This window comes from Dama dama, chromosome 23 (assembly GCF_033118175.1).
Source record: "Dama dama isolate Ldn47 chromosome 23, ASM3311817v1, whole genome shotgun sequence".
NCBI lineage: Eukaryota > Metazoa > Chordata > Mammalia > Artiodactyla > Cervidae > Dama > Dama dama.
Genome location: NC_083703.1, coordinates 40,929,875 through 40,945,178, shown reverse-complemented (window position 1 = coordinate 40,945,178; position 15,304 = coordinate 40,929,875). Strand labels below are relative to the sequence as shown.

General features: G+C 42.6%; 1 protein-coding gene across 3 annotated transcripts in view; it reads right to left on the bottom strand.

Annotated features, from left to right (window-relative positions):
* KIZ (kizuna centrosomal protein) overlaps positions 1 to 15,304 on the bottom strand; it is an 86,044-nt gene that overhangs the window by 21,875 nt on the left and 48,865 nt on the right. For all 3 annotated transcript variants that reach the window (XM_061126465.1, XM_061126466.1, XM_061126467.1), the window contains 3 exons: positions 12,954 to 13,104; positions 3,461 to 3,626; positions 2,532 to 2,591 (listed from right to left, as the gene is read on the bottom strand). In XM_061126465.1, the coding sequence (XP_060982448.1) occupies positions 2,532 to 2,591; positions 3,461 to 3,626; positions 12,954 to 13,104 (377 nt within the window). The remainder of the gene's footprint in view (positions 1 to 2,531; positions 2,592 to 3,460; positions 3,627 to 12,953; positions 13,105 to 15,304) is intronic.

Below are 15,304 nucleotides of genomic sequence, written 5' to 3'. Positions count from 1 at the left end.
ATGTTTTCTTAACCCTCCAAGGGCAGCCCTGAAAATGTTCCTTTTCTTTGGAATATTCTAGAAGGACTGCAGCCTGTACAGATGAGGAAGCCTCAACAGAACTATTACAAAGGGGGAGGATTCTGTCTTAATTCATACACCTGCCTTACTCTGTTACTGCTCAGTTGATAAGCTATGTCTGACTCTCTGTGACCCTGTGGACTGCAGCATGCCAGGCCTCCCTGTCCCTCACTATTTCCCGGAATTTGCCCAAGTTCATGTCCATTGTGCTGGCGATGTTATCTAACCATCTCAACCTCTGTCATCCCCTTCTCCTTTTGTCTCCAATCTTTCCAAGCACTAGGGTCTTTTTCAGTGAGTTGGCTCTTCGCATCAGGTGGCCAAAGTACTGGAGCTTCAGCTTCACCATCAGTCCTTCCAATGCCTTACTTTACCAAAGGCCAAATCTCCAAATAATCATGGCAAGACACAAACATTAATAAAGAGATCAAGATCAAGAACTCAGAGATCAAAGTAACTGTAACAATAGACACAACCACAGCAGAGCAGAGCTGAGGCGCCCAAGGCCTCTGGCAGGCACGTGCTGGGAGGTGCTGAGGAGGGGAGTGTGGTGGCTGGGCCAGAACCACCAAGTTCCCACTAAGAAGATGCTTCAGATAGCTTTTTCACATTTTCCAGGTTATTTTATGTCTACTTCTTTGGCCTATAATAGGCACAAAGCTTTTATTTTTTTTAGCTGCCAACTATTGACAGATCAATGACAGATTGATGAAATTATAATTTCTTTAAAAAAAAAAATCTTCATGGCAAATAACCTGTATTCCTTTGAGGCACATCACACCTCTTCTTAAGTGAAGAGAAGAAAGATTTGAAACACTGATACTTAACTATCTCTTCTCTTACTAGGAAATTCTGAGATATACAGAGGACACACTGGCAGTTACGGGGGTGGGGGTGAGTGACACGGGTGATGGGGTGAAAGGGCACAGACTTCTGGTTATAAAATCAGTAAGTCCCGGGGATCGAATGCACAGTCAGGTGACTATAGCTAACACCACAGGACTGTGTACCTAAACACTGCTGAGAGAGGAAACCTTCAAAGTTCTCAGTAAAAGAAAGAAAACCTGTAACTACATGTGGTGACAGACACTCGTGAGGCTGACCCAACATCCTGCAATGTCTACGCACAGTGACTCATCACGCTCTGCACCTGACATGGGTATAATGTTATGTGCCAGCTCTCCCTCAGTTAAAAAGTCCTCTGGGAAAATCACACCAGTACTAATGTGGGGATACTGACTCACCACAAGGGGTGTCTGGAAAGAACGCTGAGCAGACCAGGGATCGACAGGAGACAAGGGGACTTCCTGGTTCCCCAACAAGCCCTTGTGATTCTAACTGAAGCAAATTCAGAGGTCATGAGATATCCTGCACTCAAAGGCAGATGCAAAAGAAAAGCACCCAAATGACCTTTTGGGTGTCTGTAGTTTGGGAACATCTACACTTTTATTAATTCTACTAATAAACAAACAGGGAACTCAATCAGAGTTTTCTCAAAATGAAGAATAAAAATCCAATAAATATATCACTGGGAAAACATTTCAAGGAAAAGAAAACCTCTGTATTTTGGAGTGAAATATTATCTGATGCAGAACATATACAATAATTGCTCCACTATAAACTCCTTTTTCAAAATCGGAGTTCATTGCAGACACATGGGTTCAGAATTCATCATCAGGCCATGAATCCTACTGCCATAAAAGAAACTGTTCTCTTTGCTGATAAACAACAAAACTAACTCATATGCAGATGCATGCCTCAGTACCTCGGTGCAATGGTGTATTTACTTGTATAAATATTTAAAGTCAGACCTTTGAATTTATAATGAAGTAGCATACCACTTTACAAAATAAGGTACTAGTAAATTTAGATGTATGACAAATAGAATTCTGATCAGAATACTAATTGCTGCTGTTGATATTCTAAAACTAAAAAAAGTAATGACATTCAGATTTCATATAAACAAGCTGAATACATGTGCAGAAATCTTAACAGATCTTAACGAAACCTTACTGCTAAAATTTGTAATTGATCAGATGGGCTTTGTAACTGAGACACAGGTAAGCTTCCTGTCTGGCACTTTTTTTTTCTGCTTTTTTTTTTATAATGATACAGTCAATTATAACAGGAAAGAATAGAGGAAATCAGACACATCTGTAGTTGGCCATTTAATGACTGGTGTCCGCATGGGGACTGGCCTTTACACACAGAGGCTGGTGCTGAAAGGCTCGTGGGGGTGGGACGCTCGCAAGTATAAATGTGCAACAATCCTGAAGGACTCAGCAGACCTGAGTATTTTCCACCTCCGTTTGTGTTAACCTAAGCTCACCACACTCTCAGGTTGGAGCCCCTGCTCCAGCACATGGTCACTGAATCTGCCTGCTCTTGGCAGAGTCCACAAACACTAACCTAAACTGTTTTGGTTACAGAAGAGAGTAGAATCCCAGGTCCTCAGGCAGCCGTGAACTTACCTGTGATGGGCATCCTCGCTGCCACACTTTCTTCGGTGCTCTCATGGGTGCTCTCATCTTCTAAAAATGGAACAAGTGATAATAACAATGTATTTCAAGGTTATACTGATGGAACTGGCCTTTGGTTTTTTAGTTGCCATTCCTTTTAACTGCCCTGCTTCTCACCTTCTCTTTTTGGTTAGTTTATTTCTTGTTTGAAATATACTGTGCCTAGAAAAAAGCCTATTCAAAAGCCAAGGTGTCTCTACACTGCATTCATGCAAAATAATTTAGCCTGACATCTATCAGATTTGGGTGGGGCTTAACATACATGGGCCTCAGGTCCAGCACATGTCATCGACTTCTGACCACATCCCGGGCAGCTCACGTCCCAGGCAGCTGACAGTGGTTTCCTGGCACACCTTACCAGTAACACTAAAATAATCACCATTTCTAGAGACTAAAAACTGGTAATAAAATTTGGGGGGGTCATAAATTCATTGATTCTTAATCATTTGTTTAGACTTTTATAAGGCTGTATTATAATTTAAAATAATATTTATTAATTATGAGTAAATTCTATTAAGTGATATAAAAAACTTCACAGTACTTCATGGAATTCAGTTTAATGGAATCATCTCCACCTTTGCAGGATGATCAAAAAAGTACCTAATGTCAACTGTTAATTCTGTTAATATTTCATAGCTTTATAAAAACTACTTTTGTTGCAAATTCAGCAGAACTGAAGACCTACAGTTAGGTTTCCCATTCTTCTCAGACTTCAGGTGTTTTCCTGAAGAGGAAGATGGTATAAAACGAGTAATGTATCATGCATACTGAATCACAGGCATTGCTCAGCAGCTTTATTTCATGGGCACACTTTGAGAAAGAGGGTGGCACGCTGATTCTGAGTGCAGTTTTGCTGTGAATGAACCCTTAACAATAGCTACCTTGTTCCCTTGTAGGAACACCTTTGGGCCACAGAGTGGGTTTTCCATTCCTCATTCCATTTTCATCACTCAGAGTAGATGGCAAACTGCAAGATGACTTGCTGCTGTCAACAGCCGACCTGTTGTCATGCTCTTCTGCGAGATCTTTTTTCAATAACGCAGTTGCCTGTAGTGTTTAAAAGAAAGTACAAAAAATTAACAAACTGTGGTCACACTCTCCTTGGTCTCAGAGATCAGCTTTCAAATAACTATTTTACGTCAAGCTTTACTTGAGATTTGTCTCCTGACATTTAACCTACATGAAAATGTCTTCAAGATAAAGTAACACTAGGCTATTTTCCAGCATAATTGAATTCTTCACAATAATTTACACTCACAAGGAGATGTTTTCTGGGGACTGAATCTTCTGTAATATAGTATCTTTCTACTTGGGAAGGATGTGTGTGAGCTATGACTAACTCGGTTAACCCAGGTGGTATATCCCAGATCCATTCTCTCATGTCCTGAATTCTGTCTTTCAGGCACATGAGACAGAGTTGGCTTGGATTGAGGAGATTTGGGAAAATGTGACCTTATGGTATCCTCATACTTCAAGAAATGACCCCCAAACTTTCCCCAAAAGGAGGATTGGGGAAGGACTTGGGGGCTGAGGAGGGTACACTGAAGCAAAGAGAGACCTGACCTCGCTTCAGGTAACCTTCAGTCAAGGATATGGATGCTCTGCACTTTGCCACCAAGTCTGCCAGGGAGCTCAGGAAACTCAGTGGCCACACAGCCTGTCTGCTTCCTCCAGGCATGGAACAGTCTTACCCGTGTCACCCCAAGTGTCTGGGGCAGGGAGGTGGGCAGAGACCTGACCACAGCCAACATGAGACGTAGAGAAAATGTGGTAAAAATAGGACAGGTTAATATCCAGATACTTCACATCTGGGTCAGCATTCCTCCCTCAAGAATTAAAAATACACTGGTGACCAGAGCTGAACAACCAACACAATGTCACTGTCTGGCTGCCAAGGCACATGTCTCTCTCTCCCCCATTTGGAGTGGAAGACTGCTTAGCGGTGCTGACCTCTCCCTGGGACATGATGGCAGCAGTAAACCCACCATGTGGGGAATACACCTGAGACCCTGCAAGTGAATGTGAAGAGGGAGCTGGGCACAGCCTCTCCGGCCATCTTCTATCCAAGCGCGAAGTGGTAACAATGTTAGTGTCAAGCAAACAAAGGGGAAGATTCTATTCTTTGCTTGTCATCAACGTGAAAGGACGTGAAGCTTTGACAGGGAGAATCACTAAGGCAGAACCTCAACGACTGAGCCTGGTGAGTTTGGCTAAGGCCACTGTTATTGGCCTGGACATCCCAGTGAGGCGCTTGCCTTTGGCCTTCCCCTCATTTCAAGATCTCCACCAATCCTGAGCTAATCGAATCTGTTCCTGTAGAGAGCAGGACCCTCCTCTGTGCACCCAATAACCCTGGCTATGCGGAAAGCATTTCAGAAGATGAACGAAAAGAATTGGCCTAGTCTCTGTAGTTAAAGCTGTAATTTCCTTTTCCTGATATTTAAAATAATCCAAACTTTCTCAAATATGGGCCTCAAATACGTATTTCTTCTTTGTATTATCTCATGCAATAGCTGTAACTGATAATTTCTTGGTGTGACTTCACAGTAGCCACTGTCTGAACCCATGGTTTAAGAATAAAGTTGTTAAAAGCCTGTTGAGGGTTTCTACACTTTCTATTGTGCAATGTGCAGACAGAGGAGACTGTCCTGGATGGTCAGTGACTGAGACAACTTCTCACTAGTGCCTGGTGATGACACATGAGCTATCTGTTTTGCACATCCCTTTCCTACAAGAACTTCTTTTGCTTCAACTGGGTTCCACCTGGGCTTCAAAAGAACACAGACTAAAGTATTATAGCTATAAACATCTTTCTAACAACCCCTTGTAAGCTTGGTGAGAGGACCACCAATGCCATCATCTCTACCTGGAGCCCTTTTTTAAAAATTTTAACCTTGGTAAGTATTGGGCACTCTACAGGTTTCATTTATTTTGTATATTTTATCCCATTTATCTTTACTACTTAATACTCATATCTCTGGGATTTCTCTTAGCTTTTTGATAGGAACATTTAAAGATAATTCTAGAGGAAAGTCGTTAGATATAAGTACTTTATATCTATACGGGTTTCGATGGATGGTCAAATCACAGCATGAGAATGGTTGATCTGACTCTGCTGGACCATGAGGCCAACAGAGAGGGCAGCAGATCTGCCCAGTGGGACATCTGCAGAGGCATTCACAAAATAAGTCCCTCACAGGGAGGGAATCATGACAAGCTGGGACAGAAATAAGTCAGCCTCAGCCAAGGATGGGTCAGAAGGTCCATTCAAAGGGTCAGTCAAAAACAACTTATACAGAATCAGGAAGAACACCTGTGATACCTACTCAAGATGTACTGTTTGCAGATCTTTGAAAGGGTGCATTTCTAAGAAGGCCCCAGACAGAAGGAGTTTGCAGAGTGACACTGACAACATGAACCCATACCCGCAAAGGAACCAAAGCCCAGAGGAGAGTGAACAAACTGCCATGCATGTGCCACCTGGGACTGAAGGGCTCTGCAAAGTGAGACCTTCTATCTGAAAAATTCACCACAGATGGACCTTCTGATGGTGCTTATGAATGGCCCATGCTTGGGTTCCATCTGATTCGTTAGGCAATAAAGGCTTTCTCTCCTCTCATACATTTGGAGCCAGTCTGGTACAGTGAGGAGGGGTGGGGTGGGGGGCTAGATACTGTCTCATGGTTTTCAGCAGTCTGCAGCCTAAGTCAATACCAATGAACTAGCTCCTCACTGTTCTAACTTTCCCAGGAGCCAGGAGAAAGCACTTAGAAATTCAATGCCAAGGTATACACTATCTGCAGGATGAGTGAGGAAGACATCTCCATATTTCAGAACTCATGGAACATAAATCATCCTATGAATTACATTCAGCAGGACACCTAGAGTTAATTGCCTCAGTTCTTCTAGGATTTTCTCAAAGTTCAGTTTAAATGCAGATCTTTCTAAGTCTAGAACCCTAAGAGTCACCTAGGCTAACTCTAAATTTATATCCCCAAACTTAGCAATTGTGATATTCAAATGCAGAAATCAATAAATGAAGATATTAATGGAAGAGGCTTGTATCCAAACACCATTAAGAAAAGTGAAAGATGAAAATCAAACTGCTCAAACTATTATAGCAAACAGCAAAAATTTATACAGGAGTTCTCAAAAGTCAGTAAGAAAAAATATGACTAACCTGATAGAAAAATGAACAAAGAACGTGAACTGGCAAATTAAAAAAGAAGAAATACAAAAGGCTAACAAACAGAGAGGGGAAAGAGTCTGATCTCAGTTGTACTATAAAGGTCAGTTCAGTCACTCAGTTGTGTCCAACTCTTTGTGACCCCATGGACTGCAGCACTCCAGGCCGCCCTGTCCATCACCAACTCCCAGAGTTTACTCAAACTCATGTCCATTGAGTCAGTGATGCCATCCAACCATGTCATCCTCTGTCATCCCCTGTCATCCCCATCTCCTCCCACCATCAATCTTTCCCAGCATCAGGGTCTCTTCTAAGGAGTCAGTTCTTTCTATCAGGTAAGCAAAGTATTGGAATTTCAGCTTCAGTCCTTCCAATGAATAGTCAGGATTGATTTCCTTTAGGATGGACTGGTTGGATCTCCTTGCTGTCCAAGGGACTCTCAAGAGTCTTCTCCAATATCACAGTTCAAAAGCATCAACTTTTCAGTGCTCAACTTTCCTAATAGTCCAACTCTCACACCCATACATGACTACTGGAAAAACCATAGCTTTGACTAGATGGACCTGTGTTGGCAAAGTAATGTCTCTGCTTTTTAATATGCTGTCTAGGTTGGTCATAACTTTTCTTCCAAGGAGCAAGCACCTTTTAATTTCATGGCTGCAGTCACCATCTGCAGTGATTTTGGAGCCCCCCAAAATAAAGTCTGACACTGTTTCCACTGTTTCCCCATCTATTTGCTATGAAGTGATAGGACCAGATGTCATGATCTTAATTTTCTGAATGTTGAGTTTTAAGTCAACTTTTCCACTCTCCTCTTTCACTTTCATCAACAAATTGATGAAAGATCACTAAAGAGTGATGAGCTCTTTAGTTTCTCCTTGCTTTCTGCCATACCGGTGGTGTCATCTGCATATCTGAGGTTATTGGTATTTCTCCCAGCAATCTTGACGCCAGCTTGTGCTTTATCCAGTCCAGCATTTCTCATGATGTACTCTGCATATAAGTTAAAAAAGCAGGGTGACAATATACAGCCTTGATGGACTCCTTTCCCAGTTTGGAACCAGTCTGTTGTTCCATGTCCAGTTCTAACTGTTGCTTCTTGACCTGCACACAGGTTTCTTAGGAGGCAGGTAAGGTGGTCTGGTATTCCCATCTCTTGAAGAATTTTCCACAGTTTGTTGTGATCCACACAAAGGCTTTGGCATAGTCAATAAACCAGAAGTAGATGTTCTTCTGGAACTCTCTTGCTTTTTCAATGATCTGACGGATATGAGCAATTGGATCTCTAATTCCTCTGCCTTTTCTAAATCCAGCTTGAACACCTGGAAGTTCACAGTTTAAGTACTGTTGAAGTCTGGCTTGGAAGATTTTGAGCATTACTTTGCAAGCGTGTGAGATGAGTGCAATTGTATGGTAGCTTGAGCATTCTTTGGCATTGCCTTTCTTTGGGATTGGAATGAAAACTGACCTTTTCCAGTCCTGTGGCCACTGCTGAGTTTTCCAAATTTGCTGGCATACTGAGTGCAGCACTTTCACAGCATCATCTTTTAGGATTTGAAATAGCTCAAGGAATTCCATCACCTCCACCAGCTTTGTTCGTAGTGATGCTTCCTAAGGCGCACTTGACTTTGCATTCCAGGATGTCTGGCTCTAGGTGAGTGATCACACCATCATTGTTATCTGGGTCGTGAAGATCTTTTTTGTTTAGTTCTTCTGTGTATTCTTGCCACCTCTTCTTCTTTTTTTTTTTGCCACCTCTTCTTAATATCTTCTGCTTCTGTTAGGTTCATACCATTTCTGTCCTTTATTGTGCCCATCTTTGCATGAAATGTTTCCTTGGTATCTCTAATTTTCTTGAAGAGATCTCTAGTCTTTCCTGTTCTACTGTTTTCCTCTATTTCTTTGCACTGATCACTGAGGAAGGCTTTCTTATCTTTCGTTGCTATTCTTTGGAACTCTGCATTCAAATGGGTCTATCTTTCCTTTTCTCCTTTGCCTTTGGCCTCTCTTCTTTTCTCAGCTATTGGTAAGGCCTCCTCAGACAACCATTTTGCCCTTTTGCATTTCTTTTTCTTGGGGATGGTCTTGATCACTGCCTCCTGTACTATGTCACGAGCCTCTGTCCATGGTTCTTTAGGCACTCTGTCTATCAGATCTAATCCCTTAAATCTATTTGTCACTGCATTTGTGTAAAATGAACACACAAAAAAATTGGCTGTCATCTGTACTTTTATATTTGGTGTTCAAAAAAGGTTGATGGTATCCGGTTTCATAAACAGTACAGAAAACTGATATTTTCATCCATTCCTGGTAAGCTATGACCCTGCCAGGGTGAGTTCTAGGAGTGCAGAGCAGAAGGCTGGGAGATGCACAGACCCTCTGACCTAAGAGATCTACCTCCAGGAACTCATTCTCAGGAATCAGCATGAGAATCTGTAAAAAACTGAGCTCTCAGATATTCTTTGAAACTTTTTCACTAGAGAAGAAATTAAAAACAACTTAAAATGTTCAACACCAGGAGCCTGGTTAAAGAGACAGTGGAAGGGCCACACAGGGGCCAGAAAGGATGGAGAGCATGTGATGGTGTGAAAAGAGGTTTCCCCTGTGACACGGTGTGGGGGGCAGGTCACGGGGCCGTCCACACACACAGCACAACCCATGTTTGTCAATATATTAAAGACCACACATCTCAGTGTCAACAAAGTTCTATACAGAAAGCTGGGTAATAGACAGTTGTCTTGTCTTCTTTCTGTTTACCTTAATATTTCAAGTTTGTTTTTTTCCTGCTATGTTTTTTAGAAAAAGAAAACATATGCTAACTCTATAAGAATACAGTTTCTGCAATGGGTGGTACAGAGAGAAAATGAATGTGAAAACACTTAATAAAATAAAAAACCTCCATACTTAATTCAGTGTTATTAATGCAGATACAGAAGAGCAAGAGAATGAAAAATCAGGGACGTTGACAGCGTGGCTGTTCCCCTCATACACAGATTTAACTGACCCTTCCTCAAGAACGTGGCACACCAGAAGTAATTGCTCAGTATCCAAACAGAAGTACAAGTGTCATCACTGAAGCTGTATGTGAGTTACAGGACAGGAAGGAGACGGTATCAAAGTAGCAATGAGAAGAAAAGGGAAGTATTCACACCAGCCAGTGAACGAGTAGTCAAGAGAGGAGGATGGAAGCCCTGGCCACCATCTGGGGAGGGGGCAGGGACTCTCGAGGCTGCTTCCACCTGCTCTGTGAGTGACACTGGTGGCTGGGCTGCTTTGCCTGTGGACGCCTCCCCGGGTGGAAGCAAGCACCACTTAGGAGAAAAGCAGTATTAAGGTACTTGGTATTTTAATGAAGCACCCAACTCATTTTTTTTTTCCACATAGAGTAATTACAGATTTTCCTGATTTAAAAGCATGCAGCTCAATTATGTAATTGCCTAATAGGTTATGCGGGTGCTGTGGATCTTATCTGGTCTCGGGAGGACATAATCCGAGTTTCGGTGGCTTTAATGATGTATTTACTCAAGAGACGGGATTGACTCCAGCTGATGGCAAGGGACCCACAGGTAAACATCATTTACATGTGGCTGTTTAATTAGCCATTTACCCAAGAGATCAAAGTAAATATTTCTCAGCTTCATTAGACTCTTAATCAAGTGATTTCTACTAGAGCTTTCTTAAATTTTGAAAATCTCTTACTTTTAAAATTTTTATCTACAGAGAAATATTTAACCATATTATTTACTGAATATATATATTGTGAATACAGGACAACAACTCAGAGACACTTGACTGTGCTGATTTGTGACTCTAATGGTCCTAGAGCCCAGAAAAGCATCCTGTCCTCACATCTGCCAGGCCTGTCCTGCCCACGTCACTCGGGTGGGCGAGTCTTTAGGGCTGTGCTTTTTTTCAGTCACAACCTATTTAGAAACTGCCTGCTTGCTTCTATTTATAAGAATGGATTTTGTCATTTATTTATTGGTAATTTTTATGGTTGTCACTAGATGGTGATTTAAAAAGGAACAAAATACCTACTAGGGGAGGTAGAAGGTTATTTGACTAATGAGCTATCAATTGGACACCCCTCTTCCTATTAATTATGGAGTATATTATTTGAAAAATTATGAGTGAACTGGTTGTCTGGAACTTGGAATATGTTTTCTAATATAAACAACATCTTTAAAAAATAGACAAGGAGATGGTAAATGGCAATACTGTAGACAAATGCTTATTTTGCCCTTGATGTGACTGAGATATAGTGTATCTGCAGTGAGTATGAATGGACAACAATGTTGTTACAAAACAGAACTAAATACAATGGGTAATAAAACCTGAAAACAAAATCCTTATTAAGATCTACATTTATCAATAGATACAAAAAAGAATCTAAAAAGCAATGGTTCTGTTCTTCCTAAAGAACACAGTTCTTTCTTCAAGAACATTTACACGGACGATGACATACCGCAAACAAGACAAAACTGAGGGTTAGTTACTGAGTCACATGCAGCGCAGTAAAATGAAAATGTGTTCAGGAAGGATGTGCACAAGGTTACCTTTGAAAAGGGCAGGATCTGTGAGGGGCGCCCAGGGGCTGTATCTCTACCTGCAATAATCCACTCCAGAAGGAGAAGGGGGAGAAAGGAGGCGAGGAGGGAGAGAAGAGCAAGGGTAGGAGCAGAGGAGAGGGGAGGGCGAAGGGGTGGGGAACTGCAGAGTGCAGGGGTAACATCATGCAGACATGGGTCGGGGGCTTCACTGTGCTGCTCCGTGTGTGTGTGTGTGTGAAATGCTTTTTTAAAAGTCCTTCTACTCTTTTCTAATTAGAGAGCTGGGGGAGGGGGTGTTGGGCAGGGCTGAAGGTGCTCTGAAAGGCTGGAGGGCAACACAGGCTCTGGACAGCGCTGCAAAACAGGCTGTAGCTTTGGGACAGAGGGGCAAGGACTGCCTCCAGAGGGGGCTCCTGTGGAATCCTAAACTTTGTGCATAATCAAATAAAGAAGTATTAAAGCCAGAAAACTCTATGTTATATAGCGAGTTAAGCATGTGTAAGGATGAAAACACATACTTGGAGGGAATTCCCTGGTGGCGCAAAGGTTGGGACTCCATGCTCTCACTGCCTCGGCCTAAGTCGGATCCTTGGTTAGGGATAAGATCCACTAGCCAGATGGGCCACTCTGGACCTGAGTTTCTGCCCTCCAGCCCCACCCACCGTACCTCCCTGGGAACCGGCTCCAGGACTCTGGTCCAGCATGACTCGCTCTACCTGCGCCAAGTGCTCAGTCCACTCAGTCCAGTCCTGCTGAACCACGGCTGGGTGCATCCTTGGCTGTCCCCTTCCCAGTCCATGGGGACTAAATTCCTTGAGGCCCCTCCTGCAGCCCAGCTCAAGGGGCTCTGCAGGTTCCCAAACTCTGCTGAACCCGTGAACACCTCTCCTGAACTGGGCCAGACCCTGTACAACTTCTGGTCCCTGTCCCCAGGTGTAGTCTGCTCCTCAGCCACGACAATGGCTCCGTTTGCCGGGAAAGTGTGCACTTTCTTGGCCTGTTCTTTGGCCCCTAAGTCCGTCACCCAACCCCTCGGAGCCTGCTGAAATCCTGCCGGGCTTTTCAGGGTCACCTTCGCATGCCCCTCAGCTCTCTCAGTTATCAGCTCTGCCCTCCCTGCTTCTCCAGCTGCCTGGCTCCCCTTCTGGAGGGTCTAAGCCCTCTGCCATGTTCCTACTGCGGACACCCACTCTGCCATTCCCCAGAGGAGGGGCCGCATGGGATTTCTCTCTCTCCCCCACTGTGGATCTGGGCTGCTGCCTAATCCACAGAAATGGACGAATACATATTTGCTGAGTTGACAAAAATGACCACACAGTATGTTTAAAGAATGATGTAGAGAAAGAAAACCAGAGTTCTCCAAGAGGCTCCTAAGTTCTCTGGACAAATGTTGCGGTAGGTATGTTTAATTAGGTTACCTCCAGGCCCTGGGTTAACTAACCTTACGTAAGAAAGGACCTGAAATGCCTACACAAAACACTATGCAAAAGGTCTGAGATCAAAGTTCATCCAACCAACCACAAAAGCTCACTTACAATTTACATTTTTCAAATATATTAATCATTGTTAAGGATGTTAACTATTTCCTCAAATGACTAACTTGTACAATTTGAAACTTAAAGAATAAAAAGTACTAACCTTTGTCCTCTGGTCCAGTCTATTGACCAGGAAAACTTCAGACTGCTTCTCTACTTTCTCTTCTTGGACAGAAGTATCATGTCCTTTCAGGGCGGCAATATGCTGACCCGATCGTGTCCTTAATAAGCCTGAGGCTGGTGCTTGTTCAAACCTATGAAACACAATTAGGAGTCCCATTAGACAAGTGCAATGCTGGGTGACTTATGAGTCTCCTGTATTGTTAAAGGTCCCCACAATCATGCTAGTAGAAGACAGTTTACACAGAAAAGTCTGGAACCTAATATAATCTGGGATAAGGGGATTTCTAGAGTTCAGGTTTCTTTTTGCAGGGTAACTTTCATTTTATTTTAGTTACGATAACATTGATAGGTGAGCATTCTCAACTCTGTCTGCACCCTAGGACCACCTGGGGGGTTTTGCATCACCTAGGTACTTCATGCCATTGCTTCGGAGTTCAGGAAAACTAGTTAGTCTGGCGGGGGGCGGGGAACCCAGCAAATTGAGACTTTCTTTAAGGCTCTCAGAGCAATTCTGATGTGTGGTCACTGTTTCTAACTAGTGCAGAGGCGGTCAGGCTCCTCTTAAAGGTAAAGAAAAACAAAAGTTCATATCTCCACCTTTTTCTTATCGTACTCTTGCACTGCTTTCATTTTTTTTTAATAAGTTACTATTAGGAAAAAGTCCAACGTAAGCCTATATTACTGCCTATAATATCGTATTTAGATACTAAACGGAAGAAAAATGTGCTGTATTTTAGGCCGGGGGCAGGAAACACATCAGATGAGCCTGGAGCACCTTGTCCCAGGAAGGGAGGAAGCTCTTGGACCCTGAGTTGTGTGAACAGGTCTCAGCGGTTGTGCCAAAGAGGCACCCACTGGCCAAAGATGAGACAGTGTGAGAGCCAAAAGAACAGGGACTAACATGGACTGGAACGCGGGGGATGTATAAAAATACATGAGTTCATTTAAAAGATAAATAATAAAAAACCTTTGGATTCAGCCTTGAAAAGGAAGGAAATCTTTGTCACAGATTACAACATAGATGTACTACAACATGACATTCTACTCTGTTATATAAGCCAGTCACAAAAAAGCAGTATGATTCCACTAACATAAGATGCGGAGAATAGTCAAATTCAGAGGCAGAGTAGAGTGGTGGCTGCCAGGGGCTAGGGGAAGGAAGATTGGGTACTTGTTTAATGGGGACAGAGCTCCAGTTCTGTAAGACGACAAAGCTCTAGAGATCTGATGCACAAAAATGTGAATGTACTTAATGCTACTGAACTGTACACTTCAAAGGGTTAAGGTGGTAAATTTTATGTTTATGTGTGTTTTTACCACCAAAGTATCAACAAAACAACCTTTGGATGCTGCTAGAGAAACAATTTGTTATTCTGGAAACTGGTTAAGGAAAGGGATGGAGTCAAGCATTTGTCCTGCCTTTGTGGTCAACAACAAAAAACACAAACAAACAAAAAAAATTTACCAAGTAGTTGATGGGAAAAGTTTTTTCAATTAATAGATGCAAACAAAGGGCTGCATTAGAAAAGTCACTGTTTTCTAAGTCCAAATTAATGAGTGCACCTAGGAAATGATCATAATGTTGAGGAAACTGCATAATGGAAGCTTTGAATCAGAGGCACCCGTCTGCCAGTGCTCAAGTCCTTAGCCCAGTCCTGGAAGCACACACGAAGGGACGAGCAGTCACGTGCCACCTAAGGAGGTGAAGTAAGAAGGACCAGCACTGCCTGTGATGGCATTCTGCCAGAATAACCTGCCTGGAATATAATTCTGGATCCCGATCCAACCAGCAGTTTACAGGGAACATCATTTGGATCCTGATTCAAAGACAGCAAATGTAGACAAACTGCTTTTGAGAAAACCAAAGCAAAGTGACAAGGACCAGGTAAAAAAGAATTTTCTTAAGTGGTCAAGTATTAAATACTTGTACGTTAGAGATGTATTTGTCAGAGGAAAAAATGTTGTCTGTTTTAAACTACTGAAGAAAAAGTGTGGGTGAGGGAAAGAGATAAAACAAGACTAGCAAAATGTTGACAACTGTGGGTCTGGGAGAGGGTATGTGGGACTTTATTATATTCACGCCGACTTTTCTAGATGTTTAAACATGTCAAAGTGAAAGTGAAGTCGCTCAGTCGTGTCTGACCCTTTGTGAACCCATGGACTGCAGCCTACCAGGCTTCTCCACCCATGGGATTTTTCAGGCAAGAGTACCGGAGTGGGTTGCCATTTCCTTCTCCAAAACATGTCAAAGTATATACTAAAAATCTGTGTACTAATATGTGCAACTTACTTGGAAATGCATAAAAATAACAGATTGGAATTGATGGATGG